This window comes from Neovison vison, chromosome X, assembly GCF_020171115.1.
Source record: "Neovison vison isolate M4711 chromosome X, ASM_NN_V1, whole genome shotgun sequence".
Lineage (NCBI taxonomy): Eukaryota > Metazoa > Chordata > Mammalia > Carnivora > Mustelidae > Neogale > Neogale vison.
This window is the reverse complement of record NC_058105.1, coordinates 553,068-575,942: the sequence shown is the minus strand read 5'-3', so window position 1 is coordinate 575,942 and position 22,875 is coordinate 553,068. Positions and strand designations below refer to the sequence as shown.

The window sequence follows — 22,875 nt, the reverse complement described above, 5'->3', positions numbered from 1 at the left end:
CAGTCCGCGACGCACCCATGGGGTCGTCTGCGTCCAAGGCTGCCCTCGGGGCGACCACCGATGAGCCTATGGAGCCCAAGGCGAAACACCTGGCGGGTGAGTAGGAGGCCTGGGCGTCTCTCGTGCCAGTACCCCGCACCCCTCCCCCAACCCTCTTTTTCCTGCAGCAGCATTGACAGGAGATTGAATTCTCACCCCTAGTCATCTTGGGAGGGAGCCTGGAAGAGAACCACTGGTCTTTTTAAGTCCAGCCTCGGAACTATTTACAAGCTATTCAGAGAATTTAGGACCCACGAAATGGTGGAATAACAACCCAGCCTTCTGAAAAGAGTCTAATTTCAAAGCCCAGACCCCTTGCGAATCATTACATTCAGCAAGTCTTGCAAAGTAAAGGAAGGAAAAGTCTATAGAGCTGATCATCTCAGAAGCAGTCCTAACCTAAGGTCAACGAATAGGCTTTAGAATGTCCGACAACATTTTTGCACCCCTGTGAATGTTTCCAGGGGACAGAATTTTGATTCTTGAAGTTATCTGTGGCTCAAAGACAGAACAGACTCTCAGGCTAGCCCTGCCACCTGCTGTTTGAGTTCACATCAAGCACTGACTCTAAACAATCGGTGATTTTGCCTGTATACATAAATCCCACTGCTTTTGAAAACTTCATAGCCAAGTCACTCTTATGATCACCTCCTTATTTTGATATTTTGCTTAAAAGCTTTCCACTGATTCAGTAGGTACCAAAATTGGCTTCCCGAGACCTTTTGGTCTTGAACAACAGTTAGCTACATGAACGATGTATGGAACCAAAGGGGACACTTGATATACCAACAGTTCAGTCCAAAGGCTGAAATAGTGGAAAAGTGGAAACAACAAACTTGCAAAGGAAACTAACCAGACAGAGGAAGGAAGCTGACTTAGAGAAAAAACATGACAGAAGCTCATTCTTCATAATCTTACTCATGGCAGAGCCACTGGCATGTAGTATGTATACACTTAAGTGAATGGATCTAGGTTAAGGTCAGCCTATTTGCTAGTGAACATGCTGATTAAGAAGTGCTGGGGATGAAGTCTACAACAATGGAAAAAATGCAATTATGAAAGTTAGCAATTGGGGCACCTGGCTGGCTCAGTCAGTAGAGCATGTGACTCTTGATCTTGGGATGGTGAGTTTGAGCCCCACGTTGGGGGCAGTTTACTTAAAAACTTTTTTTAAAAGAAGAAGCAACAAAAGGTTAAAGGATGCAAGCAAAGGGTCAGACATGGGGTGACACTACACGGAAAATGCCTGACTGGACCTTCATGTAATGACACTTTTCTTGAGGGAGGCAGGATGACATAATGGTCCACATCTTGGTCAAAAGAGTCTGATTTCAAATACCAGCCCTGCCACTTAACTACCTGTATGACGTTGTGCACGTTCCCTTCTTGTTACATTCATTTAACAACTCTTTACCGTAACTCATTGTGCTGGGTCGCAGGGAGACCTGGTGTCCAAAATGGACACAGGCCCTGCCCCCACCAAGTATACAGGACAATAGCATAGTGGGCCATTAACTATCGGGTCACATACATCAGTACAAATTGTAACACCTGTAACGAAGAAAATGTTTTGGACTATTCCCTTCGTCATTTCTGACATTTGATTGCTCTGTATTTAAGTTAAAGTTACCAATTTTGGTTTGGAAAAATTATTTCTCATTTGTGTTTTAATACTCGCCACTGTCTCTCATTCAGACCTCATTCAGTACATAAATGGAACAAACATGAGCGTGGATCATTTGGCTGATGTTCTTTCTGAAAAAACCGGGAACAGCAGCTGGGTGGTAGTGTTCAAAGCCCTGGTTACTGTACATCACCTTATGGTGCACGGAAATGAGGTGAGAATGCAGATATTCGACTGGCAATCATTTCCTTCCTTTTGGTATGGAGAACTGTCAGTTAGGGTTAGGGTTAGGGTTAGGGTTAGACTGCAAAATATTCTTGGTATGTCAAGGTTTATTATCTGTTACTTTGTGGCAAGTGGGGGAAGAGAACAGCAGTAGCTACGAAAAGGCTGACTTTTGCATTTTTACTGAGGGGTGTATCTTGGCAATCAGTATTGGAGGTACACTGTTTCAGCCACTAGATAAGAAAGTGGGTGATAGAGTGGACATCTCTCTCTTCCTTAGACCCTTTTGGCCAGAGAGAGAAAACCCTCAAAGGTGTATTGCTTTACTTTACCAGGAGAAACCAGGTGCCTGAGTGGATTACGTCAATACTTGTCCACCTGTCCCCACATACACTCTGTATTTTACAGAACTGAAATGTTCTTGAACATCAAATTATTTATTATACTCTAACATTTTGTCTCAGTAAGCTTTGCATTAAAAAATTAGGATTTAGAAAAAGGTTGGGGGGACAAACCGTAAGAGACTCTTTTTTTTTAAGATTTTATTTATTTATTTGATAGATAGACAGAGAGATCACAAGCAGGCAGAGAGGGAGGCAGAGAGAGAGGAGGAAGCAGGCTCCCCGCTGAGCAGAGATGCGGGGCTCCATCCCAGGACCCTGAGATCATGACCTGAGCCGAAGGCAGAGGCTTAACCCACTGAGCCACCCAGGTGCCCCCATAAGAGGCTCTTAACGTTAGGGTTAACTGAGGGTTGATGGACGGAGGTGGGTGGGGGGATGGGCTAGATGGGGGATGGGAACTAAGGGCACTGCTGGTGAGCTCTGGGTGTTGTATGTGAGTATGTTGTATGTGAGTATGGGTGTTGTATGTTGTATTGGATCACTGAATTCTACTCCAGAAGCTAGTGTTGCACTGGATGTTAACTAACTAGATTTTAAATACGATACAATAAAATAAAGCCTTTTGAGAGAAATAACATCTTTTGGAAAAAACAGAATGACATCTTCATCTTATTCCAACATACAAAAATAAATTCCACACAAATGAAACACCTGTAAGTGCAAAAAGCTACGTTTTAAAATCGAAGAAAACGTAGGAGAACGTGCTTATGACATTTGAGTAGGAAAGACACCATAAAGTTGGAATAAGATATTTCGAACAGAAATATTAAAGAAAAAAGATGAATATTCAGGATTCGTGATCAGTATGAAAAAAGCAGTATAGTGGAATAGTGCACAAGACAAATGAACAGAGAATTCACAGAAAAGGAAACCAGAATGGCTGAAAACCATCTGACATGGTGCTCAGATAAACAAAATTTAAAATGCATGACAATATGCAGAGTTGGAAGGTCTTGAGGAAATGAGAACTCACATACCCTGTGGATGGTATGGAATTTATGACTGGGGAGAGGAGAACATTGAGACATGTTTAGAAAAATTGAAAATGCCAAGCCCAGTGACCCAGCAAATCCACTTCTCATAGCATATTTATAATAACTAAAAAGGAGAAATCACATAAATTTCCATCAGTACAGAGCAGATCACTAAAATGAGGTGCATATGTATAATGAAGTATTATATAATGTATACCGATAAGGCTAGATCTCAAAAAGAATGCTAATAGAGGAAGTAAGTTGCAGAATGACATTTAGATATAATATTTATGTAAATTTAAAAATACTGGGACAAATATATCTGAAACTATAAATAAAATACACTGTAAAGATTTATATTATTAATTATTAATCAATGCTCTGGAAATAGAAGCTATATGATAGAATTATGTCAACTATGCATTCACAATGATAAACTCATTAAAGAGCTCTATTTATGGACAGAAGCTAACTTTGTAATTTGGCACATTTGACAGCGTTTTATCCAACATCTTGCATCTAGAAACTCTTTGTTTACTTTACACAACTTCCTGGATAAAAGTGTCATAGAAGGTAAGATGATTCTTCAATGGAAATACTACCTGTGGCAAGGAGGGAAAAGCTCTGTTTTGAAAACCATGCCTGGTTAAAACATGGGAGGGCTGGGGAGGGATGGTGACAGCGGGATGGGGAGTTTCAGGAAAGTGGTAAGAACTTAGGATAGTTTCTGTGGCAGTGGGAAGAAACTGATAAAGTTCAGTTATTTCCTGTATTCACGAATGTCACCACTACCTCACAAGGTGGTTTCGAGGCCTTGAGGAACTAAGCAATAATCTTGAGCTAGAATCTTTAGCTTTTGTGCTTGGAAGGTTTGTTGAGGTCTATGGGGGGAAGTGAAATGGTAGCTCTTGGCATTTACGTATACTGTAAATGGTTCATGTTGGTAAAACTGGAAATAATGACGTGCCATTCATGTTTAGGCTACACCATGTCAACCTTCATCAGACGATACAGCAGGTACTTGAATGAGAAGTCTCTTGCATACAGACTGATTGCATCTGACATCACCAAAACCAAGAGAGGGTCAGTAAATACCACTGGCTTGTAGGCGAAAATATGGAGTTGACAGAAAACCCAGCTTTATTTAAAGATGCTGATGTCATCTCTTTTATAGGACGGATGGTACGATGAGAACTATGGATACAAAGCAGCTGCTAAACACTCTTCCAGTCATTCAAACGCAGTTTGATGCTCTTCTTAATTTTAATGTAAGAGCTTTATGTATCCTTTTTAAACATACAGGCCAAGGACACTGTTTGGCAGTAAGTGGGAGAAGGAATTGTTTTAAACTCTTCTATTTAATTTCCAGGCAAATCCTGATGAGCTAACCAATGGTATAATACATGCTGCTTTCATGCTTCTCTTTAAGGATTCTCTTCGCCTCTTTGCAGCCTATAATGAGGGGATCCTTAATCTGCTAGGTAGGCTAAAGAATGAACATTGCTTAAAAAACAGACTGGTCAAAACCTTTTATCTCTACGTGTAGACTAATGTAGACTACTTTCGTGATAGATTCAAAATAGAGGATCCTTTTAAGATCATATATATTTTAAAATGAGACATTATATTTCTTTTTTGGATTAAAATTCCTTGACTAATTAGCCACTGAGCTGTGTATTTTTTTGTATAAATGCTAATTGATATTTCTGGGAAATTTCTGTCCTCATTTAGCCCTCATGAATGATTCATTTCATTGGGAGTGTTCTCCAAGCTTCATTGATGAGAATTTGAGGTATTTCTTACGCTGAAGGAGTATCCTAGTACGCTTGTAGAGTTATGAAAGAGAAGGATACACAGCCCCTTCCCTCAAAATCTTCAGATCTTGATGTTAGTCAATAAGATTACAGACTGGAAGTTGTAGAGATTAAATTCTGGGTATCTTCCCAGCATCAGTGTTTGGCATGTGGTACTTCATAAAAATCTGCTGATTATATGGATTGAGCAGTCTTGTTGCTTGCTAAGACAGAAAATAACTGGCTTAAATCTATAATTGTTTTGAACAAGTTAAAATCATATACAGATTCAGCTGAAATTAAAATTATGAAAATGGAGTGAAACTGGAAAATCGCTGAGATACTGGCTCCTTCATGGTGATTTTTTCTAATTTTTAGACAAATATTTTGATATGAGGAAAAACCAATGCAAGGAAAGTTTGGATATTTACATCAAGTTCCTTGAAAGAACAGCCAAACTGGCACAGTTCCTGAAAGTTGCAGAGGTACGGAAATCGATTTCTATCCAAGGATTTTCTGTTGTTTTCTGTATTAGTTTAGGAGCTGGTGTAACTAGACCACCCCTCCCCCCACTGCACAAACACACAGAAATTGTTAGTATTTTGAACTATTTTGTAAACAGTAAGACTATACACTAAAATTAAGTAGTTCAAGGATTTGTGTTTGTAGTTGTGAAGATAACTGTTGCCAGAAACTGGGCCTCATATGACACATATCTTTCCAGACAGTGGACAATACGTAGCACAGGTCTGTTATCAGCTGAAGAAGGGAACACATGAGGTGACCCGCACATTTCCCCTGACACTCAGAAGAACCCAAGCAGGATAAATAATACACTGAACTTTTGAAAACCAAAGCAAACACAACAGAACACAACAAAACCAAAACATGATACATTACTCAAAGGAGAACAACAGTATGAACATCCAAAATACAACTTGGCTCTTTCCAGAACCGCAAAGATGCAATATCTGACAAGTGTTCTCTTCTACAGGGTTATCCTTAGGATGACTATAAGTTTGGGTTTAAGTGTACAAGGCATACCTTTGCTTGACATGTTTTTCCTGACCAGCTAGGTACTAGCCCAGCAAGGCATTCACGCTCCGGGAGTACTTTCTCTTTTGTGTGCACGTTGGTCTTACAGTTACTTTTCTTTGTTGCCACTCCCTGTTGTAATGTGTACTCCCCGCTCGCTTGTGAATTCAGCAAGTTGGAATCGACCGGAACGACATTCCATATCTTACACAGGTCAGTGTATCTTTCCTACGTGTTTAAATGACTTTTTTTTTTTGTCATTAGGTATATATGTTTATTATATTAATTGTCATCTGAGACTCCATCCTTTGCCATAAATTAACATATGTATTTTCATTCCCTCCTGACACACACACACACGTATATACACAGACACGTGTTTTCTGAACAGGTCTTTGAGCTGTTGGTTCTGTAAAAGAGGCCGTTCCCTGCTGAGTGTTAAATGGTGACTCATAGTCTAACAACTAGCCCACGCTCTTTAAGTGGACAGAACTGATTAGTGGAAACAGCAGAATATTTGGAATCTTAGGCAACTCATTTCCATTTTCCGTGGCTCACTTTTGCAACTGTAAAATGTGTATAATTCTGTTGTCTTTCTCATAGCAGTCTTACGAGAATCAAATGAGCTCGGACTTCTTCCTTCCCTAGCAGCCGCTCATCAGGAATCTCTCCCTGGCAATGGGTGGGGTATGAGGTCCACGTGTGGCTGAGGTGAAGGTCTGGAGAGCTACTCACGGAGCCTGCTTGTGCCTTTTGGACTGGCTTGTGCTCTGTCCCCCATGTACCACAGGGCTTGAATAGTAGGGCTGCTGGCCTGGCCTGGGCCCCCTCCAGGGAGCCCTTTCCTGCTCGGGGCCCCAAACTAATGTGGTAGGCTGCTAGGTCATCTGGGATATGCGTCGAAGCCTTCTTGCCCTGGTGTGGGAACCTGCTGTCTTGGGAACTCAAACCCGCTGTTGTGTCTCCTTTTTGACGCTGGGAGGTGCAAGATGTGTACTACGTTACCTTCTCTTTTGGATGGAATTTCCCGGTAAACTCCTGGCCCCTGGAACCCTAAACATGTTACTCAAGTAGAAAGTCCGTGAATCTTTGTAGGTTTATCTCCTACCTTCTGGAACATACATAGGTTTTCTAACCACTTTCTGCTCATCGGATCCAGTTAGCGTGACATCATGGATAGGAGGATCAGTGTGATTCTCTGAGGGATGACCAGATGGTCTAGACTTCTTTTGACCAGCATATGACAGAATGTTGAGAGAGTTAACACAGCGTGGGTCATATTGTTAATGTGTACTGCTGTGCATTCCATGCCCACAGCTCCTTATGATTTACACTTGGAAGCTGAAACTTCACGCACGTATGTGAGGTCCAGAGGAACTCTTGTGCCTGGCATGTGGCTACAGTTGGATTCCTACCTGACTGATTATACTGTAGTTTCTCATTCTCCAAGGCCTGACTGGTTTGGGGGCCATAATGGTGAATTGCATCACATTTCCATGTAAGGATGCAATTCTGCCATCCTCCTGGAAGGTGATGTGTTTTGTTTTGTATTTTTTTTTTCAAAGATTTATTTTTTTTAAAGATTTTATTTATTTGATAGAGAGAGGTCATAGGTAGACAGGGAGGCAGGTAGAGAGAGGGGGAAGCAGGATCCCTGCCGGGTAGAGAGCCCGATGTGGGGCTCGATCCCAGAACCCTGAGACCATGATCTGAGCGGAAGGCAGAGGCTTTAACCCACTGAGCGCCCCAGGTGATGTGTTTTTATTTACTATTTTGCCTGGAGGGCAAGTGGAGGCCGTTTAAGATGCAGAGCTCTGAACCCCACAAGGTACATGTCCCATCGGGACTTTCCCCCGCCCACTCTTGGCCTCTAGGCCTGGAACTACAGTGAAGTCACAGCATAGCCCAGAGACTCGGGATTTCCAAGGTCATCGCCCCCCATCGCATAAGTTAGGGCTTAAAAGCCCCACCCGGACCTCAGCGTGGCAGGCCTGCCTTGCTTGGGACCGGGGGAAGGTGAAGTACTCAGACAGTACCTCGCCCAGGCGGTCGTCATCGGAAGAGAGAGAGGACACTGGATCCAGAACACCGTGGACGCAGCAGGCCCCCGGGGAAGAGGCGGCAGGAGGCGCGGACAGGATGGTCACGGGGGCAAGTGGGCGTCCCGTGGGCGGGCGGAGGAGTTTCTGGGCGGGTCTTCCCGGGGGGGGGGGGCCTGGAGCGTGAGCAGAGAAGTGCAAGTCCGGCTTCCCGGAGGAGGAGTCGGACAAGCAGAGCGAGGGACACTGTCTGGCGACAGCGGCGCAGCCGGCACGTCTGCCTGGATGCGTCTCCGCCCTCGGCCGCGGCGTTTCTGCGCTTTCGGCCTCTCCGAAGCCTCGGCTCGTCCTAAGTTCTCGGGAGTCCCCCGCGGTGTCCTGCTTTGTCACAGACTCGCAGCTGCCGCGGAATGTCCGAAAACAACGCAGATAAAAAACATTCTTCCTAGCAAACATTGTTCGAATTTACTGCTAACTTGTTATTTTAGTTATTTTTTGCTAGTCATGTGGTTATAGTTTTGTTCAATGACTGAGTGAATGAAACAAATATTCTATCCCTTTGACAACTGTGTGTTGGACATAATGAAACTGATCATTTTGGGGTGTCCCTTCTTCCCGGTCTTCCCTACCCAGGGTGCCCACATTCTTAACAGGCATTTCTGGGCAGGTCTTCCCCTGGTCCCCATATTTAGTCCAGTACGAAAATCCCTCTGAGCAGATTTCTGCTGGGCCGTGTGTGTGTGTTTGAAGATTTTACTTATTTACTTGACAGAGAGAGATCACAAGTAGGCAGAGAGGCAGCAGAGAGAGAGGAAGGGAAGCAGGCTCCCTGCTGAGCAGAGAGCCCGATGCGGGGCTTGATCCCAGGACCCTGAGATCATGACCTGAGCTGAAGGCAGAGGATCAACCCACTGAGCCACCCAGGCGCCCCCACCCAATATTCTTAAAAGAAAGTCTACAGTCATCCACATAGCCTCTAATGGAAGGTTCTGCATTGTTGAATCCTTACCTACTATCCAGCTTCATGTCCTGCACGTTTCCCCCTGCTCTATGCTCTAGCAACCAAGGGCAACTTTACTCTTGGTCTGTGCCAGATGCCCTTGCCTTTGCACATGTTGTTCTGCCTGCAATTCTCATTCTTACTTAGGTTCCGGATATCCTTCAGATGGCAGCTCACTTGTTGCTTTATTTGGAAGGACTTGCTTCCCTGACATCGCTGACATGATCAGATGGCCTAGCTTAACACTATCTGAATATCATGTACCCCTCTTTCATAGTACTTTTCAGAACTTTGATTTTTGCATTTATTCACGTGATTATTTGATATTTCTCCTCCCCCAGACCTGTAGAATGGAACTTCCCAGGTCATGAAGCCGCGGGCTACACTATATTTGCTCATGGAAACAAAGAGAGGAAGAAAGAAAACCTGGTGATTCATGAAGGAGTAAAAAATAATAAATGAGGGACACCTGGGTGGCTCAGTGGGTTAAAGCTTCAGCTTTTGGCTCAGGTCATGATCTCAGGGCCCTGGGATCGAGCCCCGTGTCGGGCTCTCTGCTCAGCGGGGAGCCTCCTTCCCGGCCGCCCCAGCCTGCCTCTCTGCCTGCTTGTGATCTCTCTCTCTCAAATAAATAAATAAAAATCTTTAAAAAATTTTAAAAAAATGAATGAGTTCAAGTCCAAAAGCAATAGATCTTTTAGCAGTCCTTTGGCCATTAACAAAAAAGTACGGGAAAGCATAGTTTGAAAATCTGATTTGATACCAAGATGCTGCTTTTCATAATGAATTTATCTGTGCCATTTGCAGCTGACCCTTGAAAAACATGGGTTTGAACTATGCAGGCCATTTATATGTGGAGATTTTTCAAGAAATATATTGGAAAATGTTTTGGAGATTTGCAACAGTTTGAAAAAACTCACCGATGAACTGTGTAGCCTACAAATACTGAAAAAATGAAGAAAAAGTTAGGTATTGTTGTGAGAACACAGCACATAATACATATAACATAGAAAATCAGTGTTAATAGATACTTTGTATTATTGGTAAAACTTCCCAGTCAAGACTAGGCTATTAATGGCTAAGTTACGGGGGAGTCAAAAGTTGCACATGGATTTGCCACTGCAGAAGGATGTGTGCCCCTAACCCCCACATTGTCTGAAGGTCAACTGTATGTACCTTTAATGCCTTTGCTATATAAGTGTCTTCATTTTCGTTCAGAACCTTTTTATGATGTAAGAGTGTATGGATATGCTAAGAACTATCAGAAAATATGTCTTTCACAATAACTTTATCTTCAGGCACCCCACAGTTTACTTGAAGCACTAAAACAACATTTAGCTTCTTTGGAAGAGAAAAATGACAGTTTGCCTCCTTACAGGTAAGTTAATAAATGTCTTAATTTAGATTAATTTGTTTCTCAATAATTTCCCTGATTTTAACAATCTGAAAGTGACTAAGTAAATAATGGGCTTTGAACATGCTGGAACACATTTTCAATGATAGTATGGAAGAGAGGTTTTCAGTCTTTTCTGGGATCCCATTCTCTCCACAGGGGTAATATGCTTTCCAAGGGAACATCTTTTATTATGCTGAGTGATTCTCGAAGTCAAAAGTTGGGACTGGAATAAACCTTCTTTTTTTTTTTTTAAGATTTTATTTTTTTTATTTATTTGACAGAGAGAAATCACAAGTAGGCAGAGAGGCAGGCAGAGAGAGAGGGGGAAGCAGGCTCCCTGCTGAGCAGAGAGCCCGATGCGGGGCTCGATCCCAGGACCCTGAGATCATGACCTGAGCCGAAGGCAGCGGCTTAACCCACTGAGCCACCCAGGCGCCCCTGGAATAAACCTTCTTTTGAAGAATTTGATTTCTTCTCTTAGAGGCTCCTCTAGTGGGAATAATTGCTGTAGACGATTATTTAATATTTATCCACAAAACTGTGCACAGTAACATTCAAGGTCTGTGTGTTACACAGATATATGTACATACACCCATATATACACAGAAATTAAATAATACAAATTTTGAGGTGTATCACTTCAAAAGTTTCATGTGAACTATTTCTGAGTGGAAAAATTATGGTTGGTTTCAATTTTCTTTCATTCTTTCTTCTTCTTCTTCTTTTTACTTTCCAGTTGTTCTAAATTTCTATAAGGCTTATTCATTCATTCCATTATTTAGGTTATATTGATTATAATGGACTTATATTATCATGTTCTGTTAGACAACAAGTCTGTTGACTGTTTCTTTATCACAGATAGATGTAGAGTTAGTATATAGTTGGATGGACGGATTAATGGATGGATAAATGCTTGACTTAAACATATGTAGGCTCAGCTGGGTAGGATATATGTGAGTCTACTTATTCTCCAGCATATCTCATTTTTCTTGTAATCTTTTAAGTCTCCAGCATGCACTGATTCCCTCTATTCCAAATAATCCAGTTGTGAATGCTTCAGCAAGCAGAGCTTGGTTTGCAGGTAACATAACTCGATTATATGATTATATCTGTAATCACTGAAAGCAGGATTAGTCTTTAATTCTTCCGCTGCTTAACCACCTACTGTGTCTGCTGCCTCTTCCTGAAGCAGTCTTTGACCTAGTGATTTCATTTATAGGAATTGATCTAATGTATATGTTCAGGGTTGTGAAATGATGTATGAACAGGGATATTTGTTACAATGTTGGAGAGCAGAATGACTATCCTTGTTTTTAGGTAGTGAAATGGAATGATCTCCAAGATATTGTTAAATGGAAAATAAGCAAGGTGTGAAACAAAGGGTACTATGCTCCCAACTTTGTTTTTAAAAACAGAAAAAAGAATATATATGTTTGTATGATTTCTTAGAGTACTTCTGGAAAGATATAAAAAAATGAATAAAATGCCGTGCCCCCAGGAAGAACTTGGTGGTTCATGGAAAGGGAGAGTCCTCACTGTAACTTTTTAATTATTTCAATTTTTTAAATTTAATTTCAATTTTAACTTTTTAATGTTGTAACTTTTAATTTCACACTTGCAAATAATTACTAATTAAAGGAAATTTAACAAAGAAACACACGAACACATACAGTGTGATACTTTGTTATGCTTAACATGGAAGTCCTTTGTAACCTCTTAAGGTTAGTTTGCCTCATACTTCATAGTGTGCTGAATTTTCAGGAATTTTGCAAGCTAGTGGATGCCACATTGATAACTTATAATTTCCCATGACGAAAGTATTTACACCACAGAAATGGAAAAATACTGTAAGGCAGGCCTTTAGTTTTTCTTGGAGATCAGCTTGTTACACATTTCCTGACAGCTCATATGTTTGTTAACGGGTGTTTGTGTTTCAGTGATGTCAACTGATCCTTTAGTCACAAATCCACATAATAATGTTATATTACCATCGGGTTTACAAGTGCTTGAATTAAAGTTTGTTTTGAATCTAACTTGAAGACTTAAACTGTATCTGTTTTAAATGTTTTTATTTTTCTTTTGTACATGTATGCTCAATGGACACACCTTCTGCATTTTCAATGGGTGAGTTTGACCAAAACTTTGAGGAACGTTAAGTCCTTTGAATAAGCCCATATTAAAGCAAAAGTGGCACATTTTCTTTGTTTCCAAAAGAATGACTACTTTTCTGAGTTCCTGTGGTCTGGGAATCATTAGTACTTACAACAGATATGACCAGAAGAGTAAATACAGTATTTGACAAGTGGTGGATTCAGCCTCATGTGAACGTGAATTCCACGCCAAGTATCAGAGGACGGGGAGGGGGGGGCGGTACTACTATGCTGTTATTAACATAATAATATAACCCTTAATAATATAACCATAATAATATAACCCTATGGGCTGCTCACTTTCATTGCTTGAACCAATTCTGTTGACAATCCCGTGACCCCCTGAAACCAGTTTTTCTTTCTTAAATCACTGATTTAAAAGTACCTCCATGAAACCAGAGTACTTGGTTCAAACTCTACCATTCATGGATGGTGTGACTTTTTTCTTTAATCATTTAACCTCTCTGTGCCTCAGCTTCCTGCTCCTCGTCAGGTTGCTGTCAGAATAAATGAATCCTTACTTGTAGAGTGCTGAGAACAGGGCTTGATCCATGTGTTACTTAGAACTACATTTTAAATTTTTCATGTATATGGGGAATGGGGATCTTTTTATTTTTTATTTTAATTCCAGTATAATGAACAAACAGTGTTATATTAGTTCCAAGTGTACAATACATCGATTCCACGCGACTCAGTGCTCATCAGGACAAGTGCCCTCCTTCATCCCCATCCCCAGTTTCCCCCATGCCCTCATCCCCCTCCCCTCTGGTGACCATCAGTGTATTCTCCATAGTTAAGAGTGCATTTTGGGGGCGCCTGGGTGGCTCAGTGGGTTAAAGCCTCTGCCTTCGGCTCAGGTCATGATCCCAGGGTCCTGGGATCGAGCCCCGCATCGGGCCCTCTGCTCAGCAGGAAGCCTGCTTCCCCCTCTCTCTCTGCCTGCCTCTCTGCCTACTGGGATCTCTCTCTCTCTCTGTCAAATAAATAAAATCTTTTTTAAAAAAAAGTCTATTTTGTCTCCCTCTCCTCAGCCCTTGCCCATGATCGTTTGTTTTGTTTCTTGAATTCCACATATAAGTGAAATCATATGGTATTTGTCTTTCTTTGACTGACTTATTTTGCTTGAAGCTCCTTCCATGTCATAGCAAGTGGTAAGACTTTATTCTTTTTGGTGGCTGAGTAATATTTCACTATGTATATATACCACATCTTGTTCATCCATTCATCTATCATTGGACACTTGGACCATTTCCATGACTTGGCTATGGTCAATAATGCTGCTATAAATGTAGGGATGCACATATATGTTTGCATTAGTGTTTTTGTATTTGGGGGGTAAATACCCAGTATTGAGATTACTGGACCACAGGCTAGTCCTATTTTTAAGTTTTCCAGAGTGGCTGCACCTCCTTGAATTCCCACCAACAGTGCAAGAGGGTTCCTTTTTCTCCACATCTTTGCCAACATCTGTTGTTTCTTGTGTTGTTGATTTTAGCCATTCTGACAGATGTGAGGTAGCATCTCATCGTGGTCTTGATTTGTATTTCCCTGATGATGAGTGATGTTGAGCATCTTTTCATTTGTCTGTTGGAGATATGAGGATTTTCTAAAGATCTTTCCTGCTACTGAATTCTGGCTTACTTGCAGTATGTCAAAGAACCTTCTCTATAAATTTAGTCCTTTGGAATTTGTTGATACTTGATTCATGGCCCATCATATAGTCTTTTTTTTTTTTTATAGAAGTTCTATGTGCACTGGAAAACTGTATCCTCTTATTGTGTTGTTCAAATCCTTTGTGTCTTTATTATTTTGCCTGCTTGTTCATAGAGTTACTAAGAAAGGTCTCTTAACATTTCCCTTGTTTCCTCATAAGCTACATTAAGCGCTATTTTTACCCTCCACACCACTAACTGACCCTTGTCAAAGTCACCAATCACCTCCATGTTGTAAGTTCTGATGCTGATTACTTGGTTTTCATCTTATTAGACCCCCTAGTTCACCATTCCCACTTCCTTCATACAGTTTCTTCAGTTCGCCTACTGGTTTTCCTCTTATGTGATTCTTGGCTCTTTTTTAGACTTTTTTTTTTTTTGCTGTTTTTTCTCATTTCTCTTCTTTATATATACTTATTCACTGCCTAGATGGCCTCATCCAGACTCAAGGCTGTAAGTACTGCTTACATGATAAGGACTCCCAAATTATTCTCTCCAGTTACGGATATTTCTCCTGGACTCCAGAATTATATAGCCAAGTGTCTATCCAGTGGTTTTACTTGAATGATCTAGTCTGGTTCTACAACTCACTACGTGAAAAACTAAGCTTCTGATATTCCTCCCCAAACCTGTTGATTTCACCTTCAAAACATATCTAAACATTGACCACTTCTCACTATCTTCAGGGCTAACCCTATTTCAAGTTACCATTGTCTCTTAGCTTCTTCCCTTGCCTTCTACAGTCCATTCTTCACATAACAGAGCGATCTGATTAAAATACAAGCCAGGCAGATCATGTCTCTCCTCTGTCCAATTCCCTCCAGTGGCTTCCACATTTCAGGGAAGCTGCCTAAGATGGTGGACTCAGAGTAAAATGCAAAGTCCTTACAATTCTTTACAAGGCCCTCAATTGCCTTTTTGACTCCTTTCGTTACTCTGACTCCCGACACATTGGCCTCCTCGCTGGAGGATCTTCATGGCTCACTTCCATATATGTTAGGTCTTTATTTAAAAGTCCTCTTCTCGGTGAGCCACCAACATATCATACCTCTTCCTCGGATATTTTTCCCTCAGTACTTATCACAATCACGATCACAAACTAACATATACTTCATTTATCTTGGTTATTTTGTGGCCCTATTGGAACGTAAGCTACATGAAGGCAGAGATTTTTATGTTTTTTTCTTCACTGCTGTATCTTTAGTATCTAGTATTGTGTCTAACAAGTGCTCAATTAAAACGTATTTAATGAATAACTTTATGTGACTTTGTACTCATTAACCTAAGAACTTGATGTGCTGTTAGTTTGTAATGGGAGGTACATATATATATATCATGATTGGTATAAATTTGGTTTAGTTTTTCATCTAATTTTGTCTTTTATTTTCAGATTATCTTCCCTATCTGATATATTATAACCAACATTACCTTCACAAGCCCACAAATCTGTTGAAGCCAGACAGCAACATGGAAAAATCATAGCAAAAAATCTGGATGGCTCACTTGCTAACCTTGTAGGAAGTAAACATCTATTTTTAAATTAATATTTTAGATAATATATATATATATATGCATTTTAAGAAAAAGTATACAAAAATAATGTAAAATTTGCTTTTTTTATTAAACAGATCTTAACCTTGGAGAAAGCCCAGTCAACAGGTAAGTTTTTCTTATTTTAATCATATATACATGGTAGAGGAGGAAGAGACTCGTGAGAATAACTAGAAAATAATTACTTTAAAATTCGACACAGGAATCATTTGTTATAAAACTCTTATGTGGTTTTTTTCCCTTCAAATATTAAATTAGAGAATTTACTCTTTATATAGTATCCCAATTTTTGTAGATTAAGTTCTTGGTTAAAGTGTAATGTATTATGTACTGCATGGTTCTCCTCTTACCTCTCTGACAATCCCTTCATGGTTCATCTGAAGGATCTTCTTTTTCTAAGCATGTCTTAAATATTGGCATTTCTCAAAGTTTTTGTACTTTCGGTTCTTTTCTTCCTTTATTATATAGAGTGTATTAAATGAATAATACTTGTTTTTTATTTTATTAAACAAAGACAATAAAACCACCAGTTGGAGCTCCTCAGCATCTTAAGATAATCAATGTTACTTCAGTGTGTGAATCCCTACATTTTCAGCCAAAAAAACCTCCAAAAAGCAGGCCAATGGAAAACAAAGGAAGGCAGAAGTGATAATATTAACAACAAACACTGTGGAATGTAAGTTTAAATTCGCTAAACAGAATAAGGAAGGATATCATACAAAGATAAAAGACACTGATTATGGAGGTGCTATTTTGTATATACACAAATTTAAATATATAAGGTAAAAATTATTAGAAATACATGGAGAACTTGAGAAAAATCCAATTATAATGGGTGATTTCAGATTTGAATAATGTATAATAAATAATAAACCCAAGTGTGCACTGCTTATTTTCTTCAAAGCAATCACAAAGAAAAACTTGACAAAAAAACTAAAGAATTTTACAGGCTACTGTCATAATCTAATGAAATTAAATTGTCATAATCTAATGAAATTGGAACTTGTTAATAAAAAGTTGAGCATGAAAATCTTAACTATTTATAAGTTTAAAAATATAATCCTTTCGCCAAAGAGGAAATCCATAGTTTGATAACTATTGAAAGCTCAACTCAGAGGAAAGTTTCATCACTGTTAGAAAAGAGAAAGTAGTAAGAATTTAGTTTTTATCTTAAGAAATCTATATAAAATCATAAAAAATAAATTAATAAAATTTATAAAGATAAAAGCTCAAATCGATAAAATTGCAGACAAAAACAAATAAATGCAAAACTGATTTCTCTGTAAAGGCCAATAAAAGAAGTTCCTCTGAGTAAGCAGATTCAAAAAAATCTAAAAACATTACCTACCATGCACCTTTGCTCAGGAAGCTCCTACAGTGTATGCTCTAAGGAAAGAGAGAAGTAAAGTAAGAGAGAGAAGTACATGGGATTCAGGGAAAAGAAGCTCTACCTTGCGCTTCTAACCCTCTAACCCTAACCCTAACCCTACAGAAGCGCAAGGTAGAGAGAATTCCTGATACAGCAACTGGCCTAGAGATCGGAGCTGAAGGATAGAGAATTCCAGAGAGATGTCTCCAGGAAAAAATCCTCCAACCTGAGATGGTTATTATTCCCATTAGATCACAAGCTCCGTGAAGGCAGATACTTTCATCTGTTTTATATATTTTAAGCACCAAGAATCGTACCTGGCACCTAGCAGATATTTAATGGATATTTGTTGAATGAATGCAATGAATCTGCATTTCACATGTGAGAACTGAGAAACAGAGATTCTGGAACTTGCTCAACCTTATTCAGTTATTAAGGGGCTGAAGTGGGATTTGAACCTAGGCAGTCTTGCTCTAGAGTCAGGGCTATTAACCTCCATGGTGGTTTTATATACACATACATAAGGTGTACATATTACACACACACACACACACACACACACACACACACTAGATTTTAAAGATGCAGATGTGAAAAGGTAGGAGGAGAAGTACGATATGGTATGAGTGATAAATCTTCCAAAGAAAATAATGTCTAAAGCTTATAAATTAAGATGCAGTAGTATAGTCATTTTTTATAGAATTATGGAATTAAATACCATAAAGAAAAGAGTGGCTACACTTGGGAAGGGGAAGTGTGGACTGATGTTTTTGTTTTGGATCTTTTAGCATTAAGACTTTTAAAACTGTGTATCACGTAGATAAAACTTAAATTTATCTAAGTCAAATGACAAATATGGAATAAATAGGAGCTTTTTACACACAAGAACCATAAGAGTTTCTTCCTTTTCTATTTATTCTCAAATTTTTATGATATACTTTCTATCTAGCTTTATTTATTCTCCTAATAACTTTAATTCTATAAGGCAGATAGGTAAAGCATGGTTTATCCCCATTTTACAAATAAGGAAAGAAGTTACTCAATCAAGGTTACACAGCTGGCGGATAGCCGCGTGGGGCTCAGAACATAATAGCAGTTTTTTCTCCAGATACATTATTAAGATAGTTTAGAATAAAATGTATCCACTCAATCACTTTATTTATTCATTCTTTGTATCAACTCTCAAGCTTTAAGTTTGGCATTATCTAGTAAAACCCTGTAGAAACTTTTAGTTCTGTAATGACAACTTAATTTCATATACCAAAACAGCCAATTGGCCTTTTTTGGCATTGCTTTGTGATTCCTTCCTATTATCTCCTACCTGTTGAGAAACATGATCATTGTCTCCAGGGCTGTACCCTGACTTTACGTTTAATGGTAGATTTGCTCCCAAATGGGCTGATTTATAAATCCCCTCGTAGATTGGACGTGGAGTGGCCCCAGCCCTCAGAGACGGAAATTGCTGGTGGAATGAAATGGCAGTTGAATACCTACACCTGCACATCAACCCTCTGGAGACATATTTCTATTCCTCCTGTTCCCCACATGGTAACATTTATTATGTATTATTACCTAGAATGCTAGAACGGTGGCAGGAGACCAAAAGAAAGAGACTTGAGAGAGAGAACTGACAGGAGCTGCTAATGGATTGAAAGTTGAAATATGGGTCCCCAATAAATTATCTGCAATTTTAAAATTCAGAAAGCTCTAGAGAACAAGGTTTTGTTTTGTTTTGTTTTTAAATTATCAGGGTGCTATTCCACTCCCCCCCCCGGGGTGCTCCTAATATATTTTTTGTGTAATTTCTTTTTTTTTGTTTTTTTTTCAATTTATTTATTTTCAGAAAAAAATTATTCATTATTTTTTCACCACACCCAGTGCTCCATGCAAGCCGTGCCCTCTATAATACCCACCACCTGGTACCCCAACCTCCCACCCCCCCGCCACTTCATCTTTGTGTAATTTCTGAATTATTTTTCCAAAATACAAAACATTTTGAATTCCAAAATACATTTGGCCCCTAAGGTTTTAAGGATGTGGACCTGTGCTATTTTTATATGATTTTGCTTCAAAACTTCATTGGTCCAATCCTTGCTTTGGCAGCACATCACAACTTCACTGGCCCAATGATATAACAAACTGCATATTAACTATTGAATATACAGTAACTTTGTTTTCCTAATATGCAGCTGAGGTACGTTCTAGGAATGAGAATTTTGAGAGGATTTGGGAAACAGGAATAAGTAATTTCAAAAGGTACTGAGGAAAGTTGTGTCTGTGTGGCTTCATGGTGGACAGAGGTGACTAAGAACCCAGAGAGGTTACAGCAAAGAAATTTTGGGTTTGGAATTAATAGGAAAAAGGGTAGAAACAACCTAACAGTTGGAGTCAAATTCATGTTTAAAAAGCTAATAATAGGGGTAGCTGGGTGGCTCAGTGGGTTAAAGCCTCTGCCTTTGGTTCAGGTCACAGTCTCAGGGTCCTGGGATCGAGTCCCGCATCGGGCTCTCTGCTCATCAGGGAGCCTGCTTCCTCCTCTCTCTCTCTGCCTGCCTCTCTGCCTACTTGTGATCTCTGCCTGTCAAATAAATAAATAAAATCTTTTTTAAAAAGCTAATAATATTATTCTCTTATTATTTGCCTTTATTTTTTTATTTTTTTTAAAGATTTTTAAAATTTATTTGACAGAGAGAGATCACAAATATGCAGAGAGACAGGCAGAGAGAGAGTGGAGGAAGCAGGCTCCCCGCTGAGCAGAGAGCCCGATGTGGGACTCGATCCCAGGACCCTGAGATCATGACCTGAGCCAAAGGCAGTGGCTTAACCCACTGAGCCACCCAGGCGTCCTATTATTTGCCTTTAAATGGCTATAAAATCTGGTCATTTCCATTCTTTCATTCTTGATATTGGTGATTTGTGTCTTCTGGTTTTGGTAGTCTTGCTACAGAGTTATCAATCTTGTTGATCATTATCAAAGAACCAACTTTTGGCTTTCTTGAATTTTCTCTATCGGTTTTGTTTTTAATTGTATTGATTTCTGCTTTTATCTTTGTTATTTCCCTCCTTCTGCTTGATTTGAGCTTATAATTGATTTCTAAATTCTTTTATGGTCAAAGAAAGTATGTTGTATACTTTAAATTCTTTTAAATTTGTTACATTTTGATTTATAACCCAGAGTAAGGTCTATCTTGGTGAACATTCCATGAACAGCAGCTGTTGGGTGGAAGGTTCCACAAATGTCATCTGGGTCCTGATGTGTTTATATTAAGGGCTACCATTTTGTTATTTTTTTTGCTCCCTCTATTCATTGTCATTGTTGTTCCTCTGTTTCTTCTTTCTTGCCTTCTTTTGGGTCCTTTGACTAGATTTTGGAATAGTATTTCATTTTAAGTTCTATGTTGTAATTTGGACTCTATCTCTCTGTATGGTTTTTTAGTGTTTGCTCTAGCAGGTACAAAATACATACTTTACACAGTCCATTTAGAATAAAAATTTTACCATTTCAATTGGAGTGTAAAACCATTAGCACCATATAGGTCCCCTTACCTTCCTCTTTTTATGTTATAGTTGTCTATACATATGTTACATTGAAAAGGCCCATCAGACATTCTTAATATTTTTTGCCCTATTACATCTCCTGAGATATTTACCATTTCTGTTGCTCCTCCTTCATTTCTGATATTCCAAAACTCCTTCTAGTATCATTTCCCTTCTAATAAAGAGTATTCATTAGCGATTCTGGCAAGTCTGGCTATGAATTCTCTTATCTTTCCTTCATTTGAGAATGGCTTCATTTCATCTTTAATCCTAAAGCAATTTTTACTGGATACAAAATTCTGGAGTAATAGTTCTTTTCTTTCAGCATTTGAAAAATGGGCCACTTTATTCTCGCTCATGGGTTAGAAAAAATTTTCTGGTGAAAAATCCAGTCATATGAATCATTTGTTCCCCTATAGATATTGCAGTTTTCCCGTGGCTGCTTTCAAGATAATTTCTTTCATTTTCAGAAGTTTGAATATGATGGCATGGATTTGGAGAGTTTATTCTGCTCAGGTTTGTATAGCTTCTTGAATCTGCGTTTATATATCCTTTGCCAAACTTGGGAAGCTCTCTGCCCTTAATGATTCAAATGTTTTTTCAGCACTATAGTCATTCTCTTTTCCTTCTGTGACTCTAATAACACAAATATTAGATCTTTAGACTGTTGTCCTGCTGGTTCTTGAGGCTCTTTTTGTTTCTTTTAAATCTTTTTTTCTGTTCTCCAGATAAATAATTCTATTGGTCTGTCTTCAAGTTCAGTGAATCTTTCCTCTGTCATCTGCATTGTGATATTGGGTCCTTCAATTGGGTATTTTTATTTCAGTTATTGCATTTTTTAGCTTTAAGCTTCCAAGACAAATGTCTTTCCTGTATCTTCTATTTCTTTGCTGACGTTTTCTCTTTTAACTTTTGTTTCAAGAGCGTTCGCGGTGACGTACAGAGCATTTTTGTAATGACCGCTTTAACTTTGTCAGGTAATTCCAGCATCTGCACCGTCTTGTGATGGGTGTCCGCTGATTGTCTTTTCTCGTGCAAGTTGAGATTTTCACGGTCTTCTTCATGTGCCAAATAATTGTGGATTGCATCCCGGACATTCCTGACTATGACTTTGTCTCTGGGCCTTGTTAAATTTTACGGGGCATGTGGGTGTTTGTGTTTCAGCAGGCACGTGACCCGCTCAGGGTTAAGCCGCACGTCCGGCCTCCTCCTCGGGCCTGTGGCTCCAGCCGGCGGCAGCTCAGCGTCTGCAGCCTCAGTGCTGCTGCTCGGCCCTGTCCTGCGCGCGCCACCCGACGGTCGCCCGGGACCTGGGTGTTGGCCTCGCCCCTGTAATCATTCTTTGGGATGTTCATCAAGATCAGATCTACTATGTGTTTTCATTTTCATTTGTTTCCATGTAATTTTTTATTTATTCTTTGATTTCTTTGACCTATTCATTGTTCAGTAGCATGTTATTTAACTTCCATATATTTGTGGGCTTTCCATGTTTTTTCCTGTGGTTGATTTCTAGTTTCATAATGCTGTGGTCAGAAAAGATGCATGATATACTTTCTATCTTTAAATTTGTTTAAAGAGACCTGTTTGGTTGAGACCTGTTTTGTGGTCTAATATGTCATCTATTCTGGAGAATGTTCCATGTGCACTTGAAAAGAATGTGTGTTCTGCTGTTTTAGGATGGAATGTTCTCCATGTATCTATTAAATCCATCAGTTCCAGTGTGTCATTCAAAGCCACTGTTTTCTTGTTGATTTTTTGTTTGGATGATCTATCTGTCCATTGACATAAGTACGATGTCAAAACTCCTTACTATTATTTGTATTATTATTGATTAATTCCTCTATGTATGTTATTAATTTTTATATATTTGTGGGTGCTCCCATGTTGGGTGCATAAATATTTACAATTGTCATGTCTTCTTGTTGGATCATCCCCTTTATGATTATATAGTGTCCTTCTTTGTCTTTTGTTACAGTCTTTATTTTTTATTTTTAAAAAGATTTTATTTATTTGTCAGAGAGAGATCA

The 22,875-nt window shown here is 39.3% G+C and overlaps 1 protein-coding gene across 1 annotated transcript; it reads left to right on the top strand.

Moving 5' to 3' along the window:
- Positions 1-17: 17 nt before the first annotated feature.
- On the top strand, positions 18-22,183 carry LOC122897503 (phosphatidylinositol-binding clathrin assembly protein-like). The gene is made up of 11 exons (XM_044235753.1): positions 18-96; positions 1,735-1,877; positions 3,764-3,839; positions 4,247-4,349; positions 4,441-4,534; positions 4,636-4,747; positions 5,438-5,544; positions 6,266-6,307; positions 10,432-10,511; positions 18,733-18,859; positions 22,013-22,183. The coding sequence occupies exons 1-11, from the start codon at positions 18-20 to the stop codon at positions 22,181-22,183; spliced, it is 1,134 nt and encodes a 377-aa protein (XP_044091688.1).
- Positions 22,184-22,875: the final 692 nt, after the last annotated feature.